At 38.5% G+C, this 24,458-nt stretch overlaps 6 protein-coding genes across 11 annotated transcripts in view; 3 read left to right on the forward strand and 3 right to left on the reverse strand.

The window, feature by feature from the left end:
* The window catches only part of LOC129790073 (luciferin sulfotransferase-like), a 767,385-nt gene extending 743,820 nt beyond the window's left edge, over positions 1-23,565 (reverse strand). The window contains exons 1-5 of the mRNA XM_055827280.1: positions 23,267-23,565; positions 22,842-22,980; positions 21,871-21,985; positions 21,365-21,783; positions 20,923-21,302 (exon numbers count right to left, since the gene is read on the reverse strand). Coding sequence (XP_055683255.1) covers positions 21,194-21,302; positions 21,365-21,783; positions 21,871-21,985; positions 22,842-22,980; positions 23,267-23,462 — 978 coding nt within the window. The 5' untranslated portion in view covers positions 23,463-23,565 and the 3' untranslated portion in view covers positions 20,923-21,193. The remainder of the gene's footprint in view (positions 1-20,922; positions 21,303-21,364; positions 21,784-21,870; positions 21,986-22,841; positions 22,981-23,266) is intronic.
* Positions 3,803-10,593, forward strand: LOC129786918 (RING finger protein 10-like). Its single transcript, XM_055822175.1, has 7 exons — positions 3,803-3,987; positions 4,047-4,552; positions 5,945-6,047; positions 6,119-7,193; positions 7,703-7,835; positions 7,984-8,407; positions 8,861-10,593. The coding sequence occupies exons 1-7, from the start codon at positions 3,842-3,844 to the stop codon at positions 10,422-10,424; spliced, it is 3,951 nt and encodes a 1,316-aa protein (XP_055678150.1). The 5' UTR covers positions 3,803-3,841; the 3' UTR covers positions 10,425-10,593.
* On the forward strand, positions 5,824-7,359 carry LOC129789879 (V-type proton ATPase subunit S1). The gene is made up of 2 exons (XM_055826977.1): positions 5,824-6,047; positions 6,119-7,359. Exons 1-2 carry the CDS (start codon positions 5,950-5,952, stop codon positions 7,203-7,205), a joined length of 1,185 nt encoding a protein of 394 aa, XP_055682952.1. The 5' UTR covers positions 5,824-5,949; the 3' UTR covers positions 7,206-7,359.
* On the reverse strand, positions 10,438-12,426 carry LOC129789268 (protein lin-54 homolog). Its single transcript, XM_055825923.1, has one exon. The coding sequence runs from the start codon at positions 12,424-12,426 to the stop codon at positions 10,591-10,593; it is 1,836 nt and encodes a 611-aa protein (XP_055681898.1). The 3' UTR covers positions 10,438-10,590.
* Positions 12,575-19,333, forward strand: LOC129788301 (cell division cycle and apoptosis regulator protein 1-like). Of its 2 annotated transcripts, none has more exons than XM_055824281.1 (8): positions 12,575-14,082; positions 14,155-14,438; positions 15,052-15,532; positions 16,037-16,160; positions 16,512-18,285; positions 18,353-18,606; positions 18,669-19,002; positions 19,069-19,333. In XM_055824281.1, the coding sequence occupies exons 1-8, from the start codon at positions 12,889-12,891 to the stop codon at positions 19,145-19,147; spliced, it is 4,524 nt and encodes a 1,507-aa protein (XP_055680256.1). In that variant the 5' UTR covers positions 12,575-12,888; the 3' UTR covers positions 19,148-19,333. The 2 variants fall into 2 exon arrangements, with proteins under 2 accessions (XP_055680256.1, XP_055680255.1); XM_055824280.1 differs by having other exon boundaries at positions 12,700-14,082; positions 16,037-16,190.
* Positions 19,145-20,711, reverse strand: LOC129790436 (transcription initiation factor TFIID subunit 12). 5 transcript variants are annotated; one of them, XR_008750568.1, is made up of 5 exons: positions 20,605-20,695; positions 20,193-20,436; positions 19,927-20,119; positions 19,671-19,855; positions 19,145-19,595 (listed from the first exon to the last, which is right to left on the reverse strand). XR_008750568.1 is itself a non-coding variant. In XM_055827939.1 (4 exons), the coding sequence occupies exons 2-4, from the start codon at positions 20,301-20,303 to the stop codon at positions 19,728-19,730; spliced, it is 432 nt and encodes a 143-aa protein (XP_055683914.1). In that variant the 5' UTR covers positions 20,304-20,333; positions 20,605-20,711; the 3' UTR covers positions 19,145-19,727. The 5 variants fall into 5 exon arrangements, 3 of the variants coding, with proteins under 3 accessions (XP_055683914.1, XP_055683904.1, XP_055683889.1); XR_008750567.1 differs by having other exon boundaries at positions 20,193-20,486; positions 20,605-20,687; XM_055827939.1 differs by having other exon boundaries at positions 19,145-19,855; positions 20,193-20,333; positions 20,605-20,711.
* Positions 23,566-24,458: the final 893 nt, after the last annotated feature.

The raw sequence follows: 24,458 nt of genomic DNA on the forward strand, positions 1-24,458 counted from the left end.
GTTTGATTAGAAGATTTTTCAAATTAAAGAAATTTAGAATGAAAATGAATTTTAATAAATTTCAAGTCATATATTAGGTTTTGCATGAAAACTTTCAAGATGAGAAAATTTTGCTTAACCTTTTTGAAATTATTTATATAATAATACTATATTTAAATGAAGAAAAAAAAACTATCACTGCGAACTGAAACATTGATGCTTTTTGTTTTAATTTTACAAAATAATTTCTGATATTTTTTTTAGTAAGTTTTTTTTTAAGTTAAATTTCATAACAAGAACTGGGGAATGTGTTTCCTTGAAATGGTGAGACTTTGTGGTTACTTTTAATTTTCAATTTTTATTTATTTTAATTTTAAAAGACCATTTCTATTGTGTTTAAAAAAAAACTATGGTCTGAATGTTAATCTGCTCAAGAGTTAGCCTCTATAAAATTAGATACTAACCCCAAGATGAAGTTTTTTTAATTTAATATAAAATCGTGAAAAAAAATTGAGGCTAAGTAAATTCAGTTTACTGGGTGTAGTTGCCGTAGACTTTTTTTTAATCGTAATAAAATTATATGTTTTGATCTCAAAATAATTACACAGACAAGTAATTAATGAAAAGAAGAATCTGATAATTTGTCTAATTTGTACCTATCTAATGTTTTTATTAGCGTTCAACCGCAATAAAGTTTCATTCTCAAAAGGAAGCACTTCCACTGATTTTTGTTGTTCAGAGTAACTGTTCAGACAATGCAGAAAAACACAACTTTATGTGCCATTAAGTAAAAAAAAACATTTCTGTGTAAATAATTAATTTTTTTTCTCAATCAATTAAGACTGAACAAGATGTTCTCACATAAAATTAATTTTTTTAACTTCACAGTTCAATTTCAAAAAAATAAAAAAGTTTTGCTTGTTTTAAAATTGCAATAAAAGTAAATCAAAGAACAAAGAGAAAAAAAAAGGGAGAAAGCCAATGTTTCAGTCGAGTATAAAAATGAAAAACAATAGGTATTAAAAGGCTAACATGTCTAATATTAAAAGACTAGTTTAAAAAAAATTAAAAGGAATAAAGAAGAAAGCTAAATAGAAACTTACCACACTATTTGAAAAAAAAAGCACTTCATATTTACAGAAAAAAAATATTAGAAATTAAAATAAATAAAGAATTATAGTGAATTATTTCTATATACGGAGATTATTATATGATCGCAAAAAAACCTATTTAAGTAAAAAGATTTTTTTATATTTATTATTTATAGCGTTGGATATATTTCGATTGATCAATTTTATTTGAATGTTAAAGTAATTAAAGAAAAAAAAAGAGATACACACAAAAATGAAGCTCGCGTGAAAGAATTTTTAAAATGAACAAAGTCAGGGGATTTCGTTTTTTATATAATCGTATTTACTGTAATCGTCGCGTATCGCACACGTTATCGTCGGTTTTAGCGTCGGTCGTTCTTATGGATTCGTCCCCAAATCCACCGCGTCGGTTTTATCGACTGAGACAAAAATTTCTCTACAAAATACATTATTTTAGTGAAAAGAAAGTAAAAAAAAGAATAAACAAAGAATAAAAAAAAGAATAATCCCACAAAAAAGACAAAAAACTCATTTTATATCACAAAATAAAAAAAAACAATCTCATTGCTGATGTCTTGTTTTTTTTCAGGGCATTTTGCAAACAAAAAAAAAGAATTTAAAGAAAATCTTAGAAAAAATATAAAAAATAAATTTGTACACGAAAAAAATTGTGATTAATGTATTTTTGTTGAAGGAATTTTTGTTGATAAAATGTACTTGTTCGTCGGGTAAGTACATTTCTTAAATGAAATTAATAATCATATTGCATTGTTTAGGTGAAAAGAATTAGAAAAAAAGAGAATTAGAGTAGAATTTCTTTCTCTAAAAAATGCAATGTGATTAGCTAGAGTATAAAAAAAAATCGTACGTACCTTATTAAACCAAATTGATAAAAAGATTTGGTCGCGTCGCGTTCTCGTCGCGTTTTCGGGTGATTCTAATAAATTGAGTTATTTATTGAAAAAATAATAATATATGTAAAATGTAAAACAATAGAATAGATATTTTAGGACTTTTAAGAATTTTATAATTAAAGAAAAGAAATATGAATGAAAGAAAGGAAAAAAATAGATATAAAATAAAAAAAAAGAGAAACAAAAAGTAATTCTTGCTATTTACGACTTAATGAGTATACTTTGTGTTATGTTTAATAAGTACATAAAAGGAAGGATAAAAGGAAAGAAATGATAATAAATAAAATGGTGAAATAATAAAGTTACAAAAAATAGATACGTACATAACATTAATGGACGATTTATATGTTAAAATTTTTCATCTTACAAAATAACAAAATAAAATATAAATACAGATTTGATAAAATTCTGTACAAATCCAATTTATTTTTTTTCTCTTTTTAACGAAAATCAATTAGTTCTCTTTTCATTGAAATTTTTTTTCTACAGATCTTACAATAGATCTGCAAATCAACGAAACAAAAATAAATTTATTTCTTTGAAAAAACTTTCCAAACTTTATATTTTGTTCATTAGGGACTTTTACATTTCCCACCAAGAAGAGAAATCGCTAGAAAATGACAGCAAAACGAAAAAAAATTCCCAAGAATAGTGCAGAATTTTATTTTTACAAAATAATCCTGTTTTGTACGTTGTCCCAGAATTAAATTACAAGAGAAAAATTAGAATTTTTGAATGGGATATGCTATCAAGTCTGATAATGTCATTTACAATAAGTATAATATATTTTTGAGAATACTTTATACCATAATTTAATGAAAAAAATATAGTGAAAATGGAAGGAGCAGAATTAAGAGCAGCATAAAAATAAAATAAAAACCCACACAAATTCACACAAAAAAATGCAGAATTTTTAAAATTTTAAGAAATATTTAAACCTAAAATAACATTTAAATTTTGGCAAAGAAAATCATTCAAAAATTAATATTTAAATATATATATCGCATGAAGCAATATTTGTGTGATTGGAAAATATATTTAAAAGAAAAAGAAATCATTGAATTTATTCGATTATGAAGACAAATCATTTTTAAAATTAAGCGCATTTGCACAAAGATATTTTCATTTAAATCTAAATTGTTGTAATAAAAGAAAATGTGCTAATCCATCCCCCTATTTGTCAGAGAAAAGACAGTCAATGCATTAATTAGAATTTATTTTACTCGTAAAATTCAATTGACAAAAAATACTGATTTGAACCAAAAAGACTTTCTTTTCCTTTTTTCTTCTTTCGCAATAGGCTTTTAATTTTGCTATTTAGAATTTTTCAGCTGCTTTCTTTACAGCTTAAAAAATTACCTTTATTGGAGAGACTCTTTAATTTGTGATGCGACAACACCACCATAAATTAAAAAAAAATTAATGTCCATATCCATTTAAAAAGTCAAAAAACCAGGGAATTCAGAAGAATTAAAAAAAAATCTTGTGTGGATCATGCGAAAGAAGCATTAGATCATTTAATATCTTGTATTTTAAATAAAAATAAAATGTAATTAACATGATATCACCAAAAGGGAAAAATGTAACTTAAAAAAAATTAATAAAAATTTAAGTAGCAGATTTTTTGCTGTGTTTTTTAACCCTTTCGCACCTAATTGAACATTCCCAGCGGGTACAGTATCGGAAAATCCGCAAGTGTTAACAGTATGTGGTGAAGTCTTTTTCAAAAATCGTTGGTTGCAACAGCAATTATCATATCTGCTGTAGAAATGTATCTCCCTTATCTTGATACGATGTTTGCTGTTGCAAGCAGCGAAATATAATTCTGTTTACGACGTCCCAGAGAAAAAGTTTACCATGTCATCAAAATTGGAAATAAATATCCGAAGCCTCATTGCCCATTGTGAGGAAATGGCCAAAGTGGACACAACAGACTGGAGATTGAAGAAGTACATCAAATCCATTGACATATTGATCCAGGAACTGGAGGAAGACGAATACATGTAAGAAGTTTTGTTTTGTTTTTGCAAATCATGTTGTGAAAATCCTTGTTTTTCCACAGGAAACCGGAAGAGAAGGTGATTGAGGGATATAGGAATCGATGCCAGGAGCTGAAGAGTATTGTAAACTATGTTGAACCACAGAAATCAATTAGTAAATCATCTGCTTCCGCTGAGGGAATTTTTAGGGAAATCAAGCAAATCCACAATGCCAACTACGCCCAGGATATTCGACGAGAATTGCTGGGGGAGAGTAAGTTGACACTGCGGAAGCCCGGTGGCACTACATCCGGTGATGACATGGGAAAGGCTATGAAGCACTTTGCGGATATTCAGGAACAAATTGCCGAAAATATGATTTCACTGACCAACAACCTCAAGGAGCAGACACAGACCGCCAATAGGATTATCAAGAGTGACGTTGAGACTGTGAAAAAGTCCACGTCCCTCACGGATAGTAATTTCGATTCCCTGCGGGTGAAATCTCAAACGCTGCAGGAACATTCGAAGAGAGCCTGCAAATGCTGGGTGTGGATGATGCTCGGTTGTGTGATGATGGTTTTTCTATGTGAGTAGAATTTTTTGGTCGTTGATTTCTCTGGCAAATGATTAATTATTATTTTATTTTTTTCAGTTATGGTGTTTTTCATTAAAGTTGTTAAGAAATAATACATTATACTGATTGGTGGGTTCACTAAGATAGAATTCAATCAGTTTTAAGCTAAAATTGGGATTTATTCAAAGAAATTAATTTATTTGAGGTTTTTGAGATGACAAATACGTTTTATTACTTACCGAACATGGGATTCGGATCTGACAAAGTGATGGTGATCCGGAAATCTATGAGGATATCTTTTATGGAACTACAGAAGTTTCTGGCGCAGTCTCAGAAATATGTCTACAAGTATGAATTGGAAATAATAACTCTATCAGGATGATCTCTAGCGTCAGGCATTTGACTGAACCTACGCTTAATGCTGTACCGTTTGCGCAGGTTCATTTCGTTGATGGTCTTCCTCTTCCTCAAAAGCAAATATTTGTATATGGTGCCGTGGAGGAGCGTGGATTGTAGGAGGATGCTCGCCGTCATCTGCATTTAGTGTCTCAGGTGGTTGTTACGCGGCAAGGAGTTGTTGAGGATTAGATCGAAGGGATGGTTGTGATCCAAATCCACATAAATTACCCTCAACTCAGTTCCGTCCTTGGTGGCGCGCAGTTTAAAGTGCGCTGGGCACTCATCCCGTAAAATGTTTCTGGGTGAGATGAAAAAAGGAGTGCAACCAGGAAGAAATCCGAAGTCTTCTACCTATCTCATATTTGGGAGGGCCCCCCATGCAGAAATTGGAAATGTATTGGGGGGCCTTCTCTCCGGATTTAGAGTCCCGGATCAAGAATTTGTGTTGGCAGTAGTCATCTGCAACTCCCGGACAAAGTCCCTCGGCTCTTCGAAGGACTCAAACATTTTTTTTACCCATTTTGATGTCGTTTATTTATGTTTTTGAGATGTACCTGGGGGCCTTCTCTCCGGATTTGGAGTCCCGGATCCAGAAAATGGTTGCCGCGATTTGCAATTCCCTCAGCTCTTCAAAATAAATATTCAAAATCTTTGTCTTTTTCCATCATGTTGTCCATTGCACTTTTTACGTGATTGGAAAATTTTTACAGCTAACGGAGTCAGGAGCACTAAAAATATTATGTTTTATGCCTAGGAAGTTGGTAAAAAAAACAAGAATTTATTAGAAAAGATATTTTTATTGTCCGTTAAAATTCTAATAAAAAAGCACATCATTAAAACATCGAAATCATTTGACAAACATCAAAAACATAGAAAGGTACATCATTGATTCATCGCAATCACATGACAAACATCGAAAAGATCGAAAAGTGAAGTCACGGGATCCGAAAAATCACTTTTTCACTTCATTTTTCTCAATTTTCTCGTGATTTTCTTTCGTGGCAGGCACAATGAGGGCCTTCGTGAGTGCCTTATTCCTTGTATTTTGTGCAAATGCAGCAGTGGGATTCGAAGGAGTGCCTCTACTCCTCTGGGGCTCCTCGCAAGGGTAAGTTTTCTAAAAAATGGAATTTTTTTCCGAAGATTTTTATCACATTTCCTTTTTCATTGCTATCATAGGAAGGCCTTGAGTCCTCCTGCCCTCAATTCCTTGGCCAGTGGTCACATGTTGAGTGAGAATCTACCAAATACTCAGTACACGGTGGTTTTTGTGGGAGACAAACTCAGCCCTGAGGCCTTGAACGAATGTGGTGAGAAGAATTGCTTCCCCTATCTCGAGAATGTGGAGCAGAAAACTTATTTTGCAAATGTGGAAAATCCCATTGGACTCTTGGCCACAATTGGGCATGAGAGGAAGACTGAGTGGGTTGATGCGGGCAGCAAGGTCACCCCTGAAGCTGGAAAGATCACCTTTGTCACCCTTACTCCGGGAGATTTCAGCACTCAGGACGCGGAAATTGCACAAACAGTGAAGGACATTGAATTTGCTGGCTTCAAGAATTCCGTCTTCATCTACACGGCGAAGCACAATGAGGTGGCTGAGGATAACATTGTGAATCGCAGGATTAAGAGGGAGGTCACCAATAAGCAGGATGAACCAACAGAGGAGCCAATTATCTTCTTCCGTGACAATGAGACCTACATCATTTCCTATACCGAAATCTCTTATGTTGCTGCTGGTGCAGCTGGTCCAGTTGTGCTTAATTTCACATCCGCAGCTGTATCGCGCCTCAACGACACAGAGACAGGGATTGCTCTGGATCTCATGGGAGAGGGTCCCAAGTTGAGCTTCCACATTATTAGCGAACATGGACGCTGGTGGGTGGAGAGACTACTGTATGAGGAGAAGGAATACTATCTCAATACGTACATTGGGACTCATATTGGCTTCTCATTTGCCTGCACACCAACTTCCATTTTCTTCTCACAAGAGGAAGTGTCTCCCAATCAGTTCAACAAACTCCAAATTACCCGTCTTCAGCTGGAGCCACGCTTCACGACGGACAACACAGAACCCTTTGTTGGTTTCAGTGATCCCTGGGATTGCGTTGGATTCGTCAGTCCTGGCATTCTTGGTGGGCTCTTTGTCACCATCCTCTTGCTAGTCATCCTGGCTGCAGGACTCTCCTGGATCATGGAGATCCGCACCATGGATCGCTTCGATGATGTCAAGGGGAAGACAATCACGATCAACGTGAATGAATAAAAAAAATCCAGGAAGGCTAGGAATTTAATTTCCTTCCTGATTTTTTCAGCACAAGTTATTATTACTCCTTCAACTTGTTGCTAATAGTATTTTCCAAGAGGAAATTGTTCATGTAAAAAAATGAGAAATTAAATAAAATTAGTTCAGAAAAAAACGTTTTTTTTTAAACATTTTTTAATAAAAAAATCAATTTTTTAGACATTTTCATGACAAGCAGCGCCCTCAGCGGTGATTGAAAGAAGTCAAGTATCATCTCGCGTAATTGGCGTTCGCCAATTTTATTTTTGGGTTTTCCACCAAAAGTGAGGCTCCCCCAAATTGCAAAAGTTGGGTCGCTTGTGCCCCCAACACCCCCGTTTCATTTAGTGTACTTTTCAAGTTTTCCGGCATTCTCATTAGAAAGATATTTCGTTCAGATTGAACATCTTTCTTTTTTGTCGTTGTGAAAAAATCATGGCTTTCTAAAATGTCTCCAAGTAAAGTAAGTGCTTTTGTAACTCCGTGTGGAGCTCCTTTCCACTTCAACTGGGTCGTCTGTGAGGGATTCCATCTTAGGGATGGAGAAGAAGACAAATATTCGTGTTACGCATCTCGTCCCGAAGGGACAGTTGCAGTCTGAGAAGAAGCAAGGTAAGAAAAAAAGAAGATGGCCCCTCAACAAATACAAAGGCCCCCAGGCACGCATACACACACACATACACGCCCCAGTCTATTTATAGCAAGACGGGAATTTTGCAGAAGAATAAAGAAAATTGTATATTTTTGGGGGGTATTGCAGATAATAACGCAAGCAGGCAGTGGCCACGAAACTCCCGGAGACGCGAGTCAAATGGTCACTCTGGGGGGTCCACGAGGGATCCAATACGCAGCAAGGCGCCAAATGGGCATCAGCAGAGAATTGACAAGAGGCCACCACGGGGCAGAGGACATCCGCAACCATCGAGCGAGCCCCAAGGCATTGGGAAGAGTGGCGACATGGAGGCATCTGGATCCAGCACCGGATTAGAACATGATGACGACTCAGTGGCCCAATATGAGTTGAATTCAGTCTTCTTGCCAGGGAGCAAGAAGCAAAACCTCAATCATTTGTTAAACTACCACTATGCGCCACGGAAAGTGAACTCATTCACGACTTCACGCGAAGCTAGAGGAAAAAACTGGACAGGGAAGCATTACAGCAAGGAGCAATTCCTTCAGGCAAAGTAAGAAAATCTTCCTCATTCATTTTAAATCCTTTATTGAGACTTTCAATGACGTGTTAGTTGCATAAATCGAATTTTATTGCTGAATCAACTAAAAACATTTTATTTGAACAAAGAATATTGTGGTGCAATCTCATTGATTAAAAAAAATGATGAAATGACTAAATTTTAATCAAAGGATTGTCTCAAATCCTTATTAGTTTCTCACGAGTCTTGCATTCTTTTTATTATTTTGATGATTAGAGATATCAATCAATGATATCTCGCCCCCATTTCAATGCCATTCGATGACATCATCACCTCTTCTAACCCAACACACATTTTTAACGCTATGCGAATGAAAGCAAAATACCTATTACATAAAAACAAAATGTATCTACCTTTCAATCCGATTTTAACCGGATTTCTGCGGATTTTTTTCTAACAAATCCTCAATTTTCTCATTTCCCACAGTTGCCAGTTTGTTGTGAAGTCTCACGGGGAGTACGATATCCATCGCTCATGCCCGGATACACTCGTGAAATGGGATCAAATTGAACAGATTGTAATTCACAGCAATGAGGATACGCAGTGTCCAATTTGTCTGTATCCTCCGGTGGCGGGAAAAATGACGCGTTGTGGGCACGTCTACTGCTGGGCCTGCATCCTTCACTACTTGGCACTGTCTGATAAGTCCTGGCGCAAGTGCCCCATTTGCTATGAGCCCATCTATGTTGGGGATCTCAAGAGCGCCGTTGCAAATTACCACCATGAATTCCGCACTGAAGATGTTATCACGCTGAAGTTGATGAAGCGCAAAAAGGGATCCTTGACGATTGCAGAAGCCTCAAAGGATGCCATTGATGCGCTGCCCTATTTGACCGAATCCAAAGGTGCGATTGTCCACTCTAAGCTTATCCTAGCAAATCCCGATGAAACCCTTTCGATTGTGGAGCACGAACAGCTGGAATTGCTCAAACAATTGGAGATGGATGGGCCTGATGGGCTCAATTGTCCAGAGATGATCTTCATTCAGCAAGCTCTTGATCTTTTATCTGAGAGGAAAGCTCTCTTGAATCAAAATACTTCGCCAAGTGAGGAGGACAAGGAGATTGTGGAATCTTCTGTCGAGGATGAACTTGCTGAGAAAGCAGTAGAAGAAGAAGGAGAAGCAGCAGCAGGAATTTCTGAAGATAGTTCTGAACAACAGGAGGAAGTTGATGTTGAAGATTTCTCAAATTACTTCTACTTCTACCAGGCAATGGATGGGCAGAATTTGTACCTTCACACGGTGAATAATCGCATGATTCAGGCTCAATTCGGGGAGCTACGCAAAGGTCCGGAAACATTGAGTGGACGCATTGTGCAGAAGGATAGCTTCACGATGGATGAGACTCTGCGCAAGCGATTGAAGTACCTCCAACATCTGCCCATTGCGTGTCAATTTGATGTTGTGGAGATTGTCTTTGATACGCCGATTGTGTCGCCGGAAGTGATGGACACCTTCAGTGAGGAGCTCAAATCACGCGCCAAAAATCGTCAAGTGCGCGCCAGGGAGGAGAGAATCAGAGAAATGAAAATCAATGAAGTCTACGATCGACAAATGGGAAAGATGATGCAGCAGGTGGCTGACATTGATATAGGATCCCCCAAGGATTTCCCTCAATGTGGAAGTTACACAGAGACTCATCCGGAATTGTGTGCAGCTGAACCAGTTGAGATTAAAGAAGTTACTCGGAAGCAAGGACCTTCTTTTGCCAAGATGCTCTCAAGCCCATCTGAAGGAGCTTTTTGGCCAGGTTTGATGGACAAAAAGGCCCCAGTGGTGGAGTCTGCATGGGGAAAGGTTGCCAAGAAGGACGATGAGGACGGGGTGCCGGACTATCGACGTGCATTCAGTACAGATTTGACAGTTGCCCTGGAAAAGGCAGAAGCAACCAGGAAAGAATGTGATGGGAAGAAGGCTCAAGGGGGCAAGGGGAAGAAGAAGCAGCAGATGGTTTTATTTTCAACCGATATGAATTTCAAGAGAAATTGAAAAATTGCAAAAATTTATGAAATTTACTCAACTTTATTTTGCAGAGAAAAAAAACTTTTTGATGGGACTACATTTTAGCATAAACCCGCATAAATGGCATTATAAATTGTAACAGAAGAAATAAATTTGGGATTGATGAAGAAGAAAATAAAGGAAAACGGTCAAATTAGTCAGTGTTGTTGAATGAGAAGTCAATTATTTCAGCCAGGCAGCGTCCGAATTCCTCCAGGATCATCTTCTCGGTGAGAAGGAAGGGAACATTGGACTTCTGGCAGTCATCCGCCTGAGCGATCATACATTGAATGGAGGCTTCCACCACGTCAGGTGTCATAAAGTTGCACGCCTGCTTGCGCGGGGAGCAGAGCGCCTCGAGTTCCTGGCTGGGACGCTTCATCCCCGACACAGGGGTGCCATCGTCAGTTGGGAAGTAGCCTTCAACGTTGCGGCATCCGAAGCATTTGCAATTGTTGGAGCAAGAAATCTTTGCTTCGTAGCATTCGCAGTAGTTCTTGAGGCATCCAGAACGTTTGCAGTTGCATCCCTTGTTGTGTTGCCTCCGGATTGCGTCCTCTTCGCTGAATTTCCCAATTTTCGGACGAAAGGCATTGGGATTGCGATCGAGACACAGGCGAATGGCCTTTTGGCGTTCATCTTCGTGCTCAAGACTGTTGTAGCACTCCTTGCAGTTGCAGTTCTTGCAGAATTCCCCATTTGCAAAGCACTCGCAGTAGAGTTTGAGGCACTGCGAACGGGTACAGTTGCACGGTCGACGCTTCCCATCGCCTAATCCCTGACCCTCGAGAAGCTTCTCAATGTCAATCTTCTCCTTGATCTCAACCTTGCGCTCCGTAATGATGGGCTTATTGCTGAAGTTCCGGACATTGGTGACGGTGGTATTGGTTCCGGGAGTGACGTTGCTGCGACTCGTGAAGACGTGCACCGGGAAGCTTTTGCTGTTTGTTGCAACGCTCGAATTGAGGATCGTCGGTTCCGGAAAAACAACCTTCAGCTTATCCTTGTCCAGTACAATCTTTGATGCAGGTACTGGATTCCGGGATTGTGAAGTGCTGGCCTTATTCTCAATCGTGTACTTCGTGGCAGTGGGTTTCGATTGGGATGTAGCCACGTAGAAGCATTGACCGTTTTTGCCCTGAATCACCAGCTTTGGTGGCGCCGTTGCACCAGAAGTTCCCGGTTCTGTCTTGATCTTCTGGGGACTTGCAAGAACAATCTTCTGCAGGGATTGCTGCTGTGTCTTGGGATTTATTACACGAACCACCTGAACTTTGTTGGAAACATTAATAGCCTTCATTGTGGGCGTCGGGCGACTCTGAATTTGCGACGATGATGCTCCGAGATTAATTATGTTGGGAGAACTGTGGACGATGTGCTTCTGCCCACTACCAGCCATGTCAATGAATGTTCCACTGATTTTGGATCCCATCGCCCCGGGGGATGTCTTGACGATAATCTTCTGCCCCGGACTCGTTCCCAATGTCTTCACCTTACTCAAATACGTCGGAGTTCCACTGGAGGAAACAACTTTGTACTGCTGCTGCGTCGACGGGGATATTGTAACAATCTTCTTCGCGCCACTCTGAAGGGCAATCCGCTGTCCTGACAGCTGCTGAGGACGCGATGCAATGGCAACGGGAGTTGCCGGACTCGGAACTGTCTTGGAAACAATTGTCACCTGCTTCCCCATGAGGCGTTGTACCTGAGACGCAATCGCTTGATTCCTGATGGTCGGCACGCTCTTCACCTGCACGGGAATCGTCGTTCCCGCACTGGACTTGATGCACAAGTAATTCTTCATGGATCCCCCATCAGTGGCGATAACCTGCGAAGTGCTGGCTTCTTCTTCCTCATCTTCATAGTCCTCCTCAAGCTGTTCCTCCTCCTCTTCCGCTTGCAGAATATCCACAGTCTCCTCCTCATATTCCTCACCTTCCTCCGAATAGATTAGCTCTTCAATTTGCTCATTGTCGTCCGATGTGTCCATTTTCAGGATGTTTTCTGCACTCTTTCGCACCTTTTTGCCAAAAAAATAACGCGATTTTTATGATTTTTCAAATCCAAGCGAAATGGCTTCCATCACCTACCCAGTAGGACAATATCACTTACTTTGTCATCGATTACTCATTATTATGTCATGCATATTTGTATACACTTTCGCATGCAAGTAAGGTGTAAGTAAGGTAATATTTCCATACCGGTACATAACCTCATGCAAGCTGAATCGGCTGAATCGTGTACTGTAGGGATTTTCCGTAAGTGAAAAGTATTGCAAAAATAAGTTTGACATTTGCCGATATCCCCACATTTTTTCCTCACAGTTTTAGTCAATTTTCCCCGGTTTTCCGGTGTTTTCTTGGAGCAAAAACTACGAATTCTCATTAAGGCGATATTTGTGTGCACAAAGTGATAGGAATTGAGTGATAGAGTGTGTTAATTTGCGTGAAAAATGTCGTACGACGGAAAAACTCCAGCTTGTCCACCGCCGCCGCCATGGCAGAGAAATTCTCAAGCTCAAATGCATTTGGGGCTCGCAAATCAAACTCTTGTCACCTACGCCCAAAATCAGCCGGTTTACAATACCAACATCGCCATGGCTCAGCAACAGGGGCAGCAGTCGCAGAATATCTCGTTGATTTCCCAAATGAACGCCAGCCAGCTGCAGCCGAGTCAGATTTATTCGCAAACGGTGAGCTACCCCTCGTCAAGGGGGCTCAATCCTATTGCTTTCAGTCAGCAGCCGTCGAGTGGGCAATCGTCGCACTCCTCGAGCTCAGCTCAGCTGCCTCTGGGGCAAACGGCGTCTTCTTTAGCCAAATCCCATGGGGTGTTCAATGGGATTGGCGTGGTGACAAAGATGCAGGGTGATGTGGGCTTCATTGACAAAGAAGTCTTCTTCAACAAGAACGTCTGCGCCAAGGGGAGCTACCCCAAGGTGGGAGATCGTGTTCTCGTGGAAGTAAACTACAACTCAAAGATGCCCTTCAAGTGGAATGCAACACGCGTCCAGGTGGTTTCATCCTCGGGAAGTTCATCACTCTCATCGCATTCTCAGAGTAGATCAAGCCTTCCGGTGCCCCATAAATCATCCTCCTACTCAACATCATCACCCACTGAGAATGGTTCGAGCTATAGTCGTCACAGGAGTCGACGTACCCCATCACCTCCACGTATCTCCGAGAGTAAGAGCTCCCGCTCACGGGATCCTCGCTTGAGACGCGATGAATCACCCTATAGATCCGATGAGGAGGAACGAAAACGTCGCCGAGAGCGTGAGAAGGAGAAGTATCGCGAGAGGAAGGGATCAACCCCAGATCGTCGTGAGCGAAGTCCACGAAGATCTTCACCGCCGAAGAAGAGACGCTCACGCGCCATTCCACGCTACATGGTGCAGGTGCCGACGGTTTCACTCACTGTCAAGGAAGCCGATGTGCTGATGTTGCGCAAACGGTACGGGAATCTCTACGTGCCATCAGACTTTTTCTTCACCAACATCAAATGGCCCGATGCCTTCCCGCCCAATGTTCCCTTTTCCATCCACAAGCCGTGCTCTTTTCACATTATGCGCAAAGATGTGGAACCCGTTGTGTGTGGTGAGGTGCCATCAGAACCTGATGATGCTGATTACCTCTTTTCTGCAAAGGTAAGACAACTAACTACCTGAAAAGTTAAAGAGAAAAGAACATCTTTTATGACCCTCAATGATATTTTTCAGGTTATGCTGATGGGGAGTCCACCAATTGAGGAGATGTACAGCAAATGCATCACAACAGCTGAGGAGAAGGAGAAGGATGATGAGCGTGATGTTGTGCACCCATCGAGGCTCATAAATTTCCTCGTTGGTGTACGTGGGAAGAACGAGGCAATGGCCATTGGAGGCCCATGGAGTCCATCGATGGACGGAGAGAATCCCCAAACGGATGTTTCCGTCCTCATTCGTACTGCCATTCGTAGTTGCAAAACCCTCACGGGGATTGATTTGTCAAATTGTACTCAATGGTAAGGAGATTTTTTTTTCTTATTTCGTACATTTTCCCTGTCTCTTTGTCTTTCCTCCCCCTCAACACTGATTTCCAATTTAGCTTTTGCACTTAGCCGCATTCCGAAGTGCCGATCTCGCTGATTTTTTGCTTCTGACTTCTCATTTAATTTGTTTAATTTTTTTTTATTAAAGTGATTAGTGGTAAAAAAAAAAGAAATGGTAAGTGCTGTTGGAGATAGATGAGTGACGCCTATTACAGAAGCATTTATCACCCATCTAATCAAAATGCATCGTAGATGACGTTCTAAATAAAATAATTAATGTTCATAAAAGAAAATAATGTGCAATAGTATGCTGAATTTTCGTCTCCTTTATTTTTTGGGGTATTTTAGGCGCTATCCTATCCGTTATAATTAATTTATAAAAAAGCAAAAGAAAGAAAGAAAAGTATTAATAACAAAATCTTTGACACACTGAAAATTAGATAAAAAAAGCAAAGAAAAAAAAGAAAGAAAATAAACGATTGGGGCTGTGAGTGGATGGTGAATGCTTGCCGTTGATGGAATGACGATGCAAATGCGCTGATTGCCCGTTTTTTTCACGCAAATATTCTCCATGTGTCATACACAGGTACCGTTTTGTGGAGCTATACTATCGCCGTGGTGAGGTTGTGCAGAAAGGACGCATTATTCCGCCACGAATTGAAACGGTCGTCATTTTTCTGCCAGATGTCCGATCGTGTATTCCAACGCGTTCCGAATGGGATGCCCTTCAGGGGAAATATAGGCGAGCCTTGGATCGAATCCTGCTGCAGGAGGATGAGTCACCATCTGAAGGGGATGGTGAATCATTGGCAACGGCGGGTGTTGATCAAGGGGTTGTTGTTCCTAAAGCGGAGTCTTCTGATGCTGCCCCAGCTGAATCCAGCGAAAAGGTGGACACACCAGTTGCAGAAGGAGCTGAAGCAGCAGCAGCAGTTGAGGCAGTTGACGCAGCAAAAGAAGCCGAAAAAGCAGCAACCGAGGTAGCAGCTGCTGAGGTGGCAGTTGAGAAGGCATCCGAGGAGAATAGAGAAGCCGTTGCAGCTGATGATGGAGTACCGATTGAAAAGGCACAGCATCTCCATTTTTTTCTTTATCTTAATAACTTTTTCTACCGCATTCGTGTTTACGTGTCACAAATCATTTTTATACCACCATCATTCACGCAACCATTGTTGCCTACGAGGATAAGAAAAAAATCTCCAATAGCGTATCAAAAAATTAAGTAACAAAGTCTTTATGAGATTTAAATTTAAATATTGAATGCCTGATGCGAAAGATATACAAAGAACAGCACCACGATGTATATCTTGCAATGATGAATGGGATGTATGAATGCGTGTGAGATGATAGGGAATAATAATTTCTTTAAATTCCATCATTTTATCCATTTTTTTTTACTTTATAAATGTATTATTTTTTGTTTATCTTTGGTAAAAAAAAAGAAGAAGAAAAATTAGGCGCGTACTCTATATTGGAAAATTTATATTTATAATTGTATTTTATCTCACGTTCTTCATAGCGGCAATTGAAGTGGTTTAATGGAATTAATGTTGATCTTATTTTTAATTTAGGATGAAACTGCTGATGATGTAGTTCCGGAAAATGAACCAACACATTGGTCAAAGTTAGAACCGAAGGCAATGAAGATTCAGGAATTACGTGATGAGCTGTCGGCGAGGAATATTTCAGCCAAAGGTACGGTTTTAGATGATAGTTCCCCTGAAGGTATGTTAAGATTGAGTAAAGTTCCCGAATTTATTCGATCAATTCAAAATTTTATCCGCAAAACAACAATTTGCTTGAAAATATCACCGGAAGAGCTTCATTTAGGCCATCAACTTTGCAGACTTTGCATGAAATTCTGAACTGATCGATTAACTTGTGCCGTTTGGAATTAAATAAAAAAATGGTCTCTTAATGGCCAAAAATTAAGAATTTAGAGAAATTCTGAACCGAAATGTTGGTTCAGATTTTACAAACTTTCTGTTTAAAATTGAGAGTTGATTTGCATTTTTTTATATGAATTTTTTGTGATATAATTTGTAGGTCTTAAAGCTCACCTTGTGACACGTTTAACGAAGGCTATAAGGATTGAAATCGAAGCTGAAGAGAGGGCTGAAGAGCTAGCAGCACAAGAAGCTGAAGAAAAGGCTGCAAAGGAAGCTCAAGAGAAAGCTGATAAGGAAGCTCAAGAGAAAGCTGAGAAAGAAGCTCAAGAGAAAGCTGAGAAGGAAGCTCAAGAGAAGGCTGAGAAAGAAGCTGAAGAAAAGCCAACTGAGGAAGCAGAAAAAGCTAAAGAAGATGATGCAATGGAAGCTACAGAGTCCAAGGAAGATGAGAAGGAAGTGAAGGCAGAAGAGGACACCAAGACAACTGAAGAAGTCGCCACTGAGTCAAAGGAAGAAGTGAAGGAATCTTCAGAAGCAAAGGCAGCAGAAGAATCAGCAGAACAGCATGAAAAGCAAGAAGAATTAAAGGAAAATAATGAAGCAAATGACATAACAGAGGTTGATGAATCCGAACTGATGATTGTGGATGAATCTAAGGGGGATGATGATGATGAGAAAATTGTGGAAGAGCATGAAGGAACAAAGGTAGATGGTGATGAAGTTATGGCAGAAGAACCAGCCAAGGAAGCAGAAGAGATCAAAAAGGTTGAAGAACAAACGAAAGAGGAAGAAGAGGCAGCTAAAAAGGTTGATGAAGCCATGGAGGTGGATGAAAGTAAGGAAACAGTTGAAGCTTCCGGAGAGGCTGAGGTGAAGGAAACAGAGAAGCCTGCAGATGAGAAAGAAGTCGAAGAGAAGGCGAAGGAAACTGAAGGGGAGCCTGCGAAAGTAGAAGAGAAGGATTCAGCAAAGGCAGAAGAATCCAAAAAGAAGGATGAAGAACCGAAGAAAGCTGAAGAGCCCAAGAAGGATAAGGAAGAATCCAAGAAGACAGAATCAAAGGCACCAGATACGGAGAATACCGACTCTGTGTTGGATGAGAATGATTTATCTGATTTAGTGATCATCGATGAGGTGGATACAACAACAAAAGGAACCACAGAGAAGGTGGAAAAGCCCAAGAAGCCCGAGAAGAAGCCTCTCGATGAGCGTGAAAGGCAGGCTTTGGAGAAGAAGTATACCCTTCCGGATAATCCACAGATCATCGTTCATCCGAACAAATTGGCAAAGAATGGCAAATTTGATTGCACAATGATGTCTCTCTCGGTCCTCCTGGACTATCGCCCAGAGGATACGAAGGAGCACACATTTGAGGTGTCTCTCTTTGCGGAATTATTCAATGAAATGCTTATGCGTGACTTTGGTTTCAACATCTACAAAGCCCTCAATCTAATTCCGGAGAAAGTGAAGGAGGCCGATGTGAAGAAGGATGAGAAGAAGTGTGAGGTTGTTACAATTGAGGACAGTCCTGGGAAGGAGAGTGTGAAGGATTCCCCGAAGAAGGGTACGGATGAGAAAGCCAAGGAAGAGGTGAAGCACAAAGACGATGAGGAGTCAGTGCGAAGCAGGAAGTCTCGTGAGAGAAGTGATCGTGAAAAATCTGAACGATCACGAATCTATGATGAATCAGATGATGATTCCATGTCCATTAGATCCGGGGAGAAGAGGAAGCGTGAAAAGGATCGTCAGAAGTACTATACAGCTCATCCGGATCTCCTGCTGTCCTTTGTCTACTTCGATCAGAGTCACTGTGGGTATATTTTTGAGAAGGACGTCGAGGATCTCTTTTACACACTCGGATTGGATCTCTCACGTTCCCAAATCCGCAAACTTGTGGCTAAGAGTATGTCCCGCGATGCTCTTCACTATAGGTAAGAAGTTTCTTTGAGATTTTTCAGGTGGGATTCTTTAAACGTTCTTCATCTTTTTTTTTTGCAGGAAACTCACAGATTTAGTGAAGGAAGAGAAGGAGGAGAGTGCAGCAGATGATTCAATGAAGGAGACTCCGGAGAATTTGGAGGATTCTCTCTCCGAGGATGTTCTCAAGGGCAACAAGATTTACTTGCCTGTCTTCAAGGAAATGCTGAAATCTATCGAGACAAGCGATGAACCTCCAATGAAGAAGATTAAAATGGAAACATCTGAGGATGGGGAGGCGTCAGCAGAGGTTGCACAAGCTGCAGAAGCTTCGAGTAAGTCAATTGAATTTAAAAAAAGACAAGAACATTTTTCTAATCAATTTTTTACACCACAGCATACGTTATGATGAAGAATGGAGGGATTGTTGATGTGGAGAAGCTGGTGGGACAGATGCAGCGCACAGATAAGTCTCTAGAGGAGTCTGAGAAGCAGCTGATTGACTTGAGGAAGCAAATTTCTGACCTACAGTCTGCCAATTCCAAGGCAAACACAAAGATAAAGGACCTCTCATCCGATCTGCGTAGTGTTAGTCGCAAATTGAATGATACAGAGCAGACTCTTGGAACCACGCAGAAGAGGTGCAATGAGTACTACTCGATCCTTTCGACGATCAACGACAGGGTGTCCCCTGTCTTTGCAAAGGCGGAAAAATCGCACAGGAGTGACTCGTAAGTGTTACAATATCAATGAAAAAGTTTCTTTATGCTGAAATTTTATTATTTTTTATTTTTTAGACGTTCCCGTGAGCCAAGGGAGAAGGATCGCGAGTCGAAGGAATCATCCAAGTCGGAAACAACAAAGAAGGAAGAGTAGAGTACTTATCGCTTCATTTAATCTTTAAAAAAATTGACAATGTTTCCACGAATATTGATGAGGAAGATTATAATGAATTTAGCAAATAAGGATAATTCAGCATAAATGAATTTTACAGGCAATCTAATCTTATCTGTATTCATATTGATATCAAAATAAATCTTGTGTGAATTAACCATAGAAAAATGTATTTTATTTGAGAAATTTCGCAGTCAAGGTGATTTCATTGCGTTGAAAAATAATTCTTTTTTAGTTGTCAAATGTTTTCTTTTAAGATCCAATTTAGGATTTTATTTGAACAAAATTAAATTCAAGGTAAGATCGTTTTTGCATTTCAATTCAATTAATTTTATTTGTTTAGTCACGCGATCCCGCGCGATCTTCTGTTGAGATTGGCAATCACGGCAGGAAAATGAAGATTGTTCACATTTTAATTCTTCCTCTATCTCTATGCATAAATGATAATTTTCTTTAAAAAAATTCAACAAAAACTCAAAAGAAATATTTCAAAAGAATTTCTTACAATTTTTAAAATGATTTATTCAGTATGATGATCCCCATTGCGGTAAGTTTGCGATTCTCAGTACTTCTTGATTGCCTTCTTGATGAGAGCTAATCGCTGCTTGTGTGCCTCCGTGACGGTGGCTCTCTTGTAAGGTCTCAATTCATCCGTCCCAAAGCCAGGGATCCACATATTCCAGTTGCGTTCTGCAATTAAAATTCAAAAATAAAAATTAAGAATCTAAATAGATTAATGAGGAAATTATTGTTGAACTTACCCAAATGTAATTGGACGTCCTTGACTTCGACTTTTGAGACCTTTCTATGCTTAGCCAGAAGACAGGCAGCAGTCACTGTATTCTCCACAAAATCATCCGCAATTTGCAGAAGGAGTTCTTCCACTTCCTCATCTAGTTGTTCGGTGGGATCGATTTCCCGTACAAGCTCCTGCAGACGGGGTTTCGTGAGGATCTGAAAGTGAAACACATAATGACGTGTTGAGTGGGATGTTTTGTGGTCAAAACCAAGCAAACAACTGCCTCACCTGCCCCGTGGTGTTGTCAGAACTGGAGCTTGTCTTCACGGAGGACTGTGTTGTGGTAGCCCCGGCCGTTGAGGCGACTCCCATGGGGCTATTTTGCGACGGAGACGCCATTTGAGCGTTTCCGGATGAGTCGTGTGGCTGCTGCAGAATGTGATTCAAATGGTGCTGAGAATCATCGTGACCGTCATACAAGGACATGCTTTTTGTTATCCAAAGTACCCAATATTACAATATTACACAAAATCTACAAAAATCCCAGAGAGAGATTCAAATAAAAGAGCACAGCCCAAAAACCTTTCAAAGAAAATTAATTTTTGTTATTTATGTGATAAAAAAATTGCATTTTAATCATTCTATTTAGTGGATAAATCTCTAAAAGCACTACAGAAAGAATTAAAGTACAAAAAATTACCTTTTCACCAATTTTTAAGGATAAAAAAAGAAAATTATTGGTAATAAATGTTATTTGTTTACTTTTTGCTGAGTTGTCAATCACAAAACGATGTTTTCCGCATCGCTTTCTATATTTTAATGGCATGGGAATTCGTTGTTATAGCAGCTTTATACTTTTAAAAATTTCCGTTAAAATCATTAAAATCTATTTTCTAAAATTTTTATAACAAAAAGGGCATTACGTATTTTGTTTGTGTGTTAAAAACTCATTAAAATCTTTTTAAAAATATCAGATAGTTATTAAAATTTATTTAAATAAAAATAAAAGATAATTAACTTTGTACTAAAACCTTCCCTTTATTACTTGTTATTAAAAAAAAGTACAAAATCATCCTATACTCTATTCAAAATAACCTTGCACTGAGGCCTCACCTTCGAATAGATTTTACTCAATTTACTCAAAGAATCGGTTATTTGAAAGAAAAAAAATTTCCTGATTGGCTGATAAATTCGAGTCTCATTGGCTACATCATTTCTCCTACGTCACAAACTTGTAGTACTAGCCTCGGTGCAAAGTTAATTTGAACAGAATATTTAAAATATTTCTGTTATTCATAAATAAAATCAAGCCCGGTCCCACGAGTATGCTCCTCAATCCATTTATCGAATTTCTCTGACATGTACGAATCCATATAGTTCCTCCAATCGCCAATTTTTCTGCAAAAATTTACAATTTTATCAAATTAATTCATTAACGAACAAATTGTAGAAGTTCTCACCCATTTCTGATAAACTTGATCTTCCGATTCTCATTTTTATCAGCAGGTTGATCGGCATTGAGAATGGGATCCAGATTAACGGCTGGATTATTCTGCATCTTCTCGAAGATTAAATGTCCCGCCATTTGGCTCACATTCTCCTGGGTCATCTTGTGAGCAACTCCCATGAATTCGGCACACTTCCATATCGTTCCTGGCAAGTCGAGCTTCATGTCCTCATACTTGAGGAAGAGAATGTTTGGCTCATTGCGTCGCTTCCAAAATTCCATCACGTGCTCCCAAACTGAACCAATGGGTGTCCTGTTGGCCAGAAAACACTCACAGAATTCATCAAAGGTCCCATTGAGACCATGAATGAGGGTGCAGTAGTAGTAGTAAGACACACAGAGATCCTTTGGGTTCCTGGCAATGTAGATAATCTGCAAGAAGAAAGTTCAAAGAAATTTTTAAAATTAATTAATTTATCCTTCATCATTCGCATGCATAGAAATAAGATAGGAATTTACCTTGGGTTTCACAGTATCCAACTGATTGGGCAACAACTGCCATGGGAGGTGAGTCTTTATGAAACGCGGACTGGGCAGGCTATCAACGCAACTCACCGAATTCCCAATGGATTTGCTATTTGGGTAAAAAAAAAATGAAAGAAATGCATGGCTCAGTTATTCAAATGGAATGCCATCCATCCCAGATGCATTGATAAAAGGTGCAATTATGAAAAGTGGCGTGATTACATGCTGATCGTTTTTATGTAAAAAGAAATGTATGCGGTGTACATTGCATTGAGACATCTCGTATTACGAAATTATCATTAGTAAAGATCACTTTCTATAATTATGTTCCAAGTAAAAATGAAAAGAAATGCAAGACTAGTTTTTTATGGGGAGTCATTTTGCAATTCTTGTGCTAAAGGCAAATGACCACTATATACGACCTACGCCAAAATAAAGATTATGCTACATGTAATGGAGGAAGTCTATAAAAATTTAAATAATTTGGAAGATTTTTAGATAATGTTTTAACCCTTTAAGAATCAATAAAACTACAATAGATTTACTTTGAGCGCAAATAGGATATTTAATCCTTTTACTGACACAATGAGTCTTTGAGAATGTTTTCTATATAGTGATCGTACAATGTTCAGGAATTATTAAGATAAGATATTCCTGCAATAATTGTGATAGGATATACCTAAAGCAAGACATAATGGAAAATAACTTTAAAAAATTAATCAAATAAAAAAGAGGATGAAAAAAACATATTAGTCATTATAAGGTTTATAAGAAATGACTTAAAAGATTTAAGACGTTAACAATCAAATATTTCGATCAGATAATCAGGAATTTCCTATTTTTTCCAGAAGAGAATGATCCCTTTCATGAGATAATGATTAAAAATCTAAGTGTTCCAATATTAGAAACATTCTTAGACAATTGTACGTCCTTTTCTTGAATAATAATTACGTTAAGAAACTTACTTGAGCCATTCTGTGTGATCCTCAGAAAAGATTGCAGACAACTCGAGAAGAGGAGCTCTCAAGGCTTGCATTCGAGCTGCACCAGCATAATCCATATTGTTGCCAAGTAGCCAAACCATTTCTTGAGCCCATGTTGAGCCTATGATGAATTAAATTGAGTTTAGTCTCTTATTTAGCTTAAAGATATCAAAATGAATTAAGTGTCTCTATTAATTCAATTTTGAAGCAAAGTGGAGGCGCCTGGTGTTTGATATGTTTTTTTTTATGTTGTATTATTTTAAAGCTCTTTGAACAGAAAGCTCATCTTTTAACAAGAAGCATTTAACGCAAAATAAACACTTTTCCACTTTCCTCAAACATCAACAACAAATTAAAACTCAACGAAAAAATATTTTTAATAAAAAAAAGAAAATAAAATTCACAACCTGTTCTCGGGTAGGAAATGAGAAAGATATCATCTTTGCGCACTTGAAGATCCAAAATAGATTCACCAATCTCATTGTACTTCTTTGGCAAAATCACTTTCCCCGGATTAACTTCAATAAAGCAATTTTGTCGCTGAAAGAGTTTATCCAAATTGAAATTGGGATCATCACTCAGGGAATTGTACTGAAGTCGCATTTTGAAGCTTTTTGCGCGCAATTTTATTTACGAGGAAAGTTAGAGAAAGATTTTTGCAAGTTAAATCCACTTTTTCATCCACCAAGGAGGAATGCAAGAAGAAGACTGATGTTGCTTGAAGTTTCCAAGTGCATTGGATCATTTGCTGATTGCAAACTGCAAGAAGTGGAAAAGCTGGTGGTGGCGGTGTTTTGCACTTTACGCAATCACCGCAAGTTTATACAGTGAGAGAAAGTTGCTGGAATTTGTGGATTTGTCGCTGGTGTTCTTTATAATGATGTGAACAAACTACCAAAATACTCATATTAATATTTTTAGAGAAATTGTTTAAACCTCTAGTCACAAAATAAAAAAAAAGTTTTATTTTATTTTTAAAAGAGTTTATTATTCTTCAAAATCATAATAATCTGCAAATGGATCTCCAAACTTGCTTACATATTTCTCCATCTGCCTCTCCACAATTCCAGGTTTTTCATAATCAGGTTCAATTTCCTCAGCGTTGGGATCCATTAAATTTCGTATATATTCGAAATTTACATCTTCCTTCCACTTCTCCAGCGCCTCAAGTTGACTCTTTGATGCTCCATAGCGATTTTGTAGAGCAAAAATGCACGATAGCAGAGAAAGAAAAAGGAAAACCTTCTTTATCATTTTATTTTTAAACGAATTTAGAGTGGTTTCAACAAAAAACTATATTGTTCCGTCATAAGAACTCTTAAGCGACTGAAACTTATTGTGCGAAAAAGCTTTTTTTCTGAGACGATAGAGTACGAAAAAAAAAGAAGATAAAGATCCTTTGTGTGAAAAAAAGAAATAATGAAAAACGTGTTTTCGTGGAAAATTAAATTATTTAATGTCTCTCTCTAGATCGTCTAGATAGTAGACGTAAAAGTTAAATGAGTTGAGTGATTGTGGTTACCAATTAAATTTTTAATTATAGTTGAATAACGATATTTTTAGTTATTTTAATTTAAATGCTCAATGATTCTATTTTCA

This window comes from Lutzomyia longipalpis, chromosome 1 (assembly GCF_024334085.1).
Source record: "Lutzomyia longipalpis isolate SR_M1_2022 chromosome 1, ASM2433408v1".
Classification (NCBI taxonomy): Eukaryota; Metazoa; Arthropoda; class Insecta; order Diptera; family Psychodidae; genus Lutzomyia; species Lutzomyia longipalpis.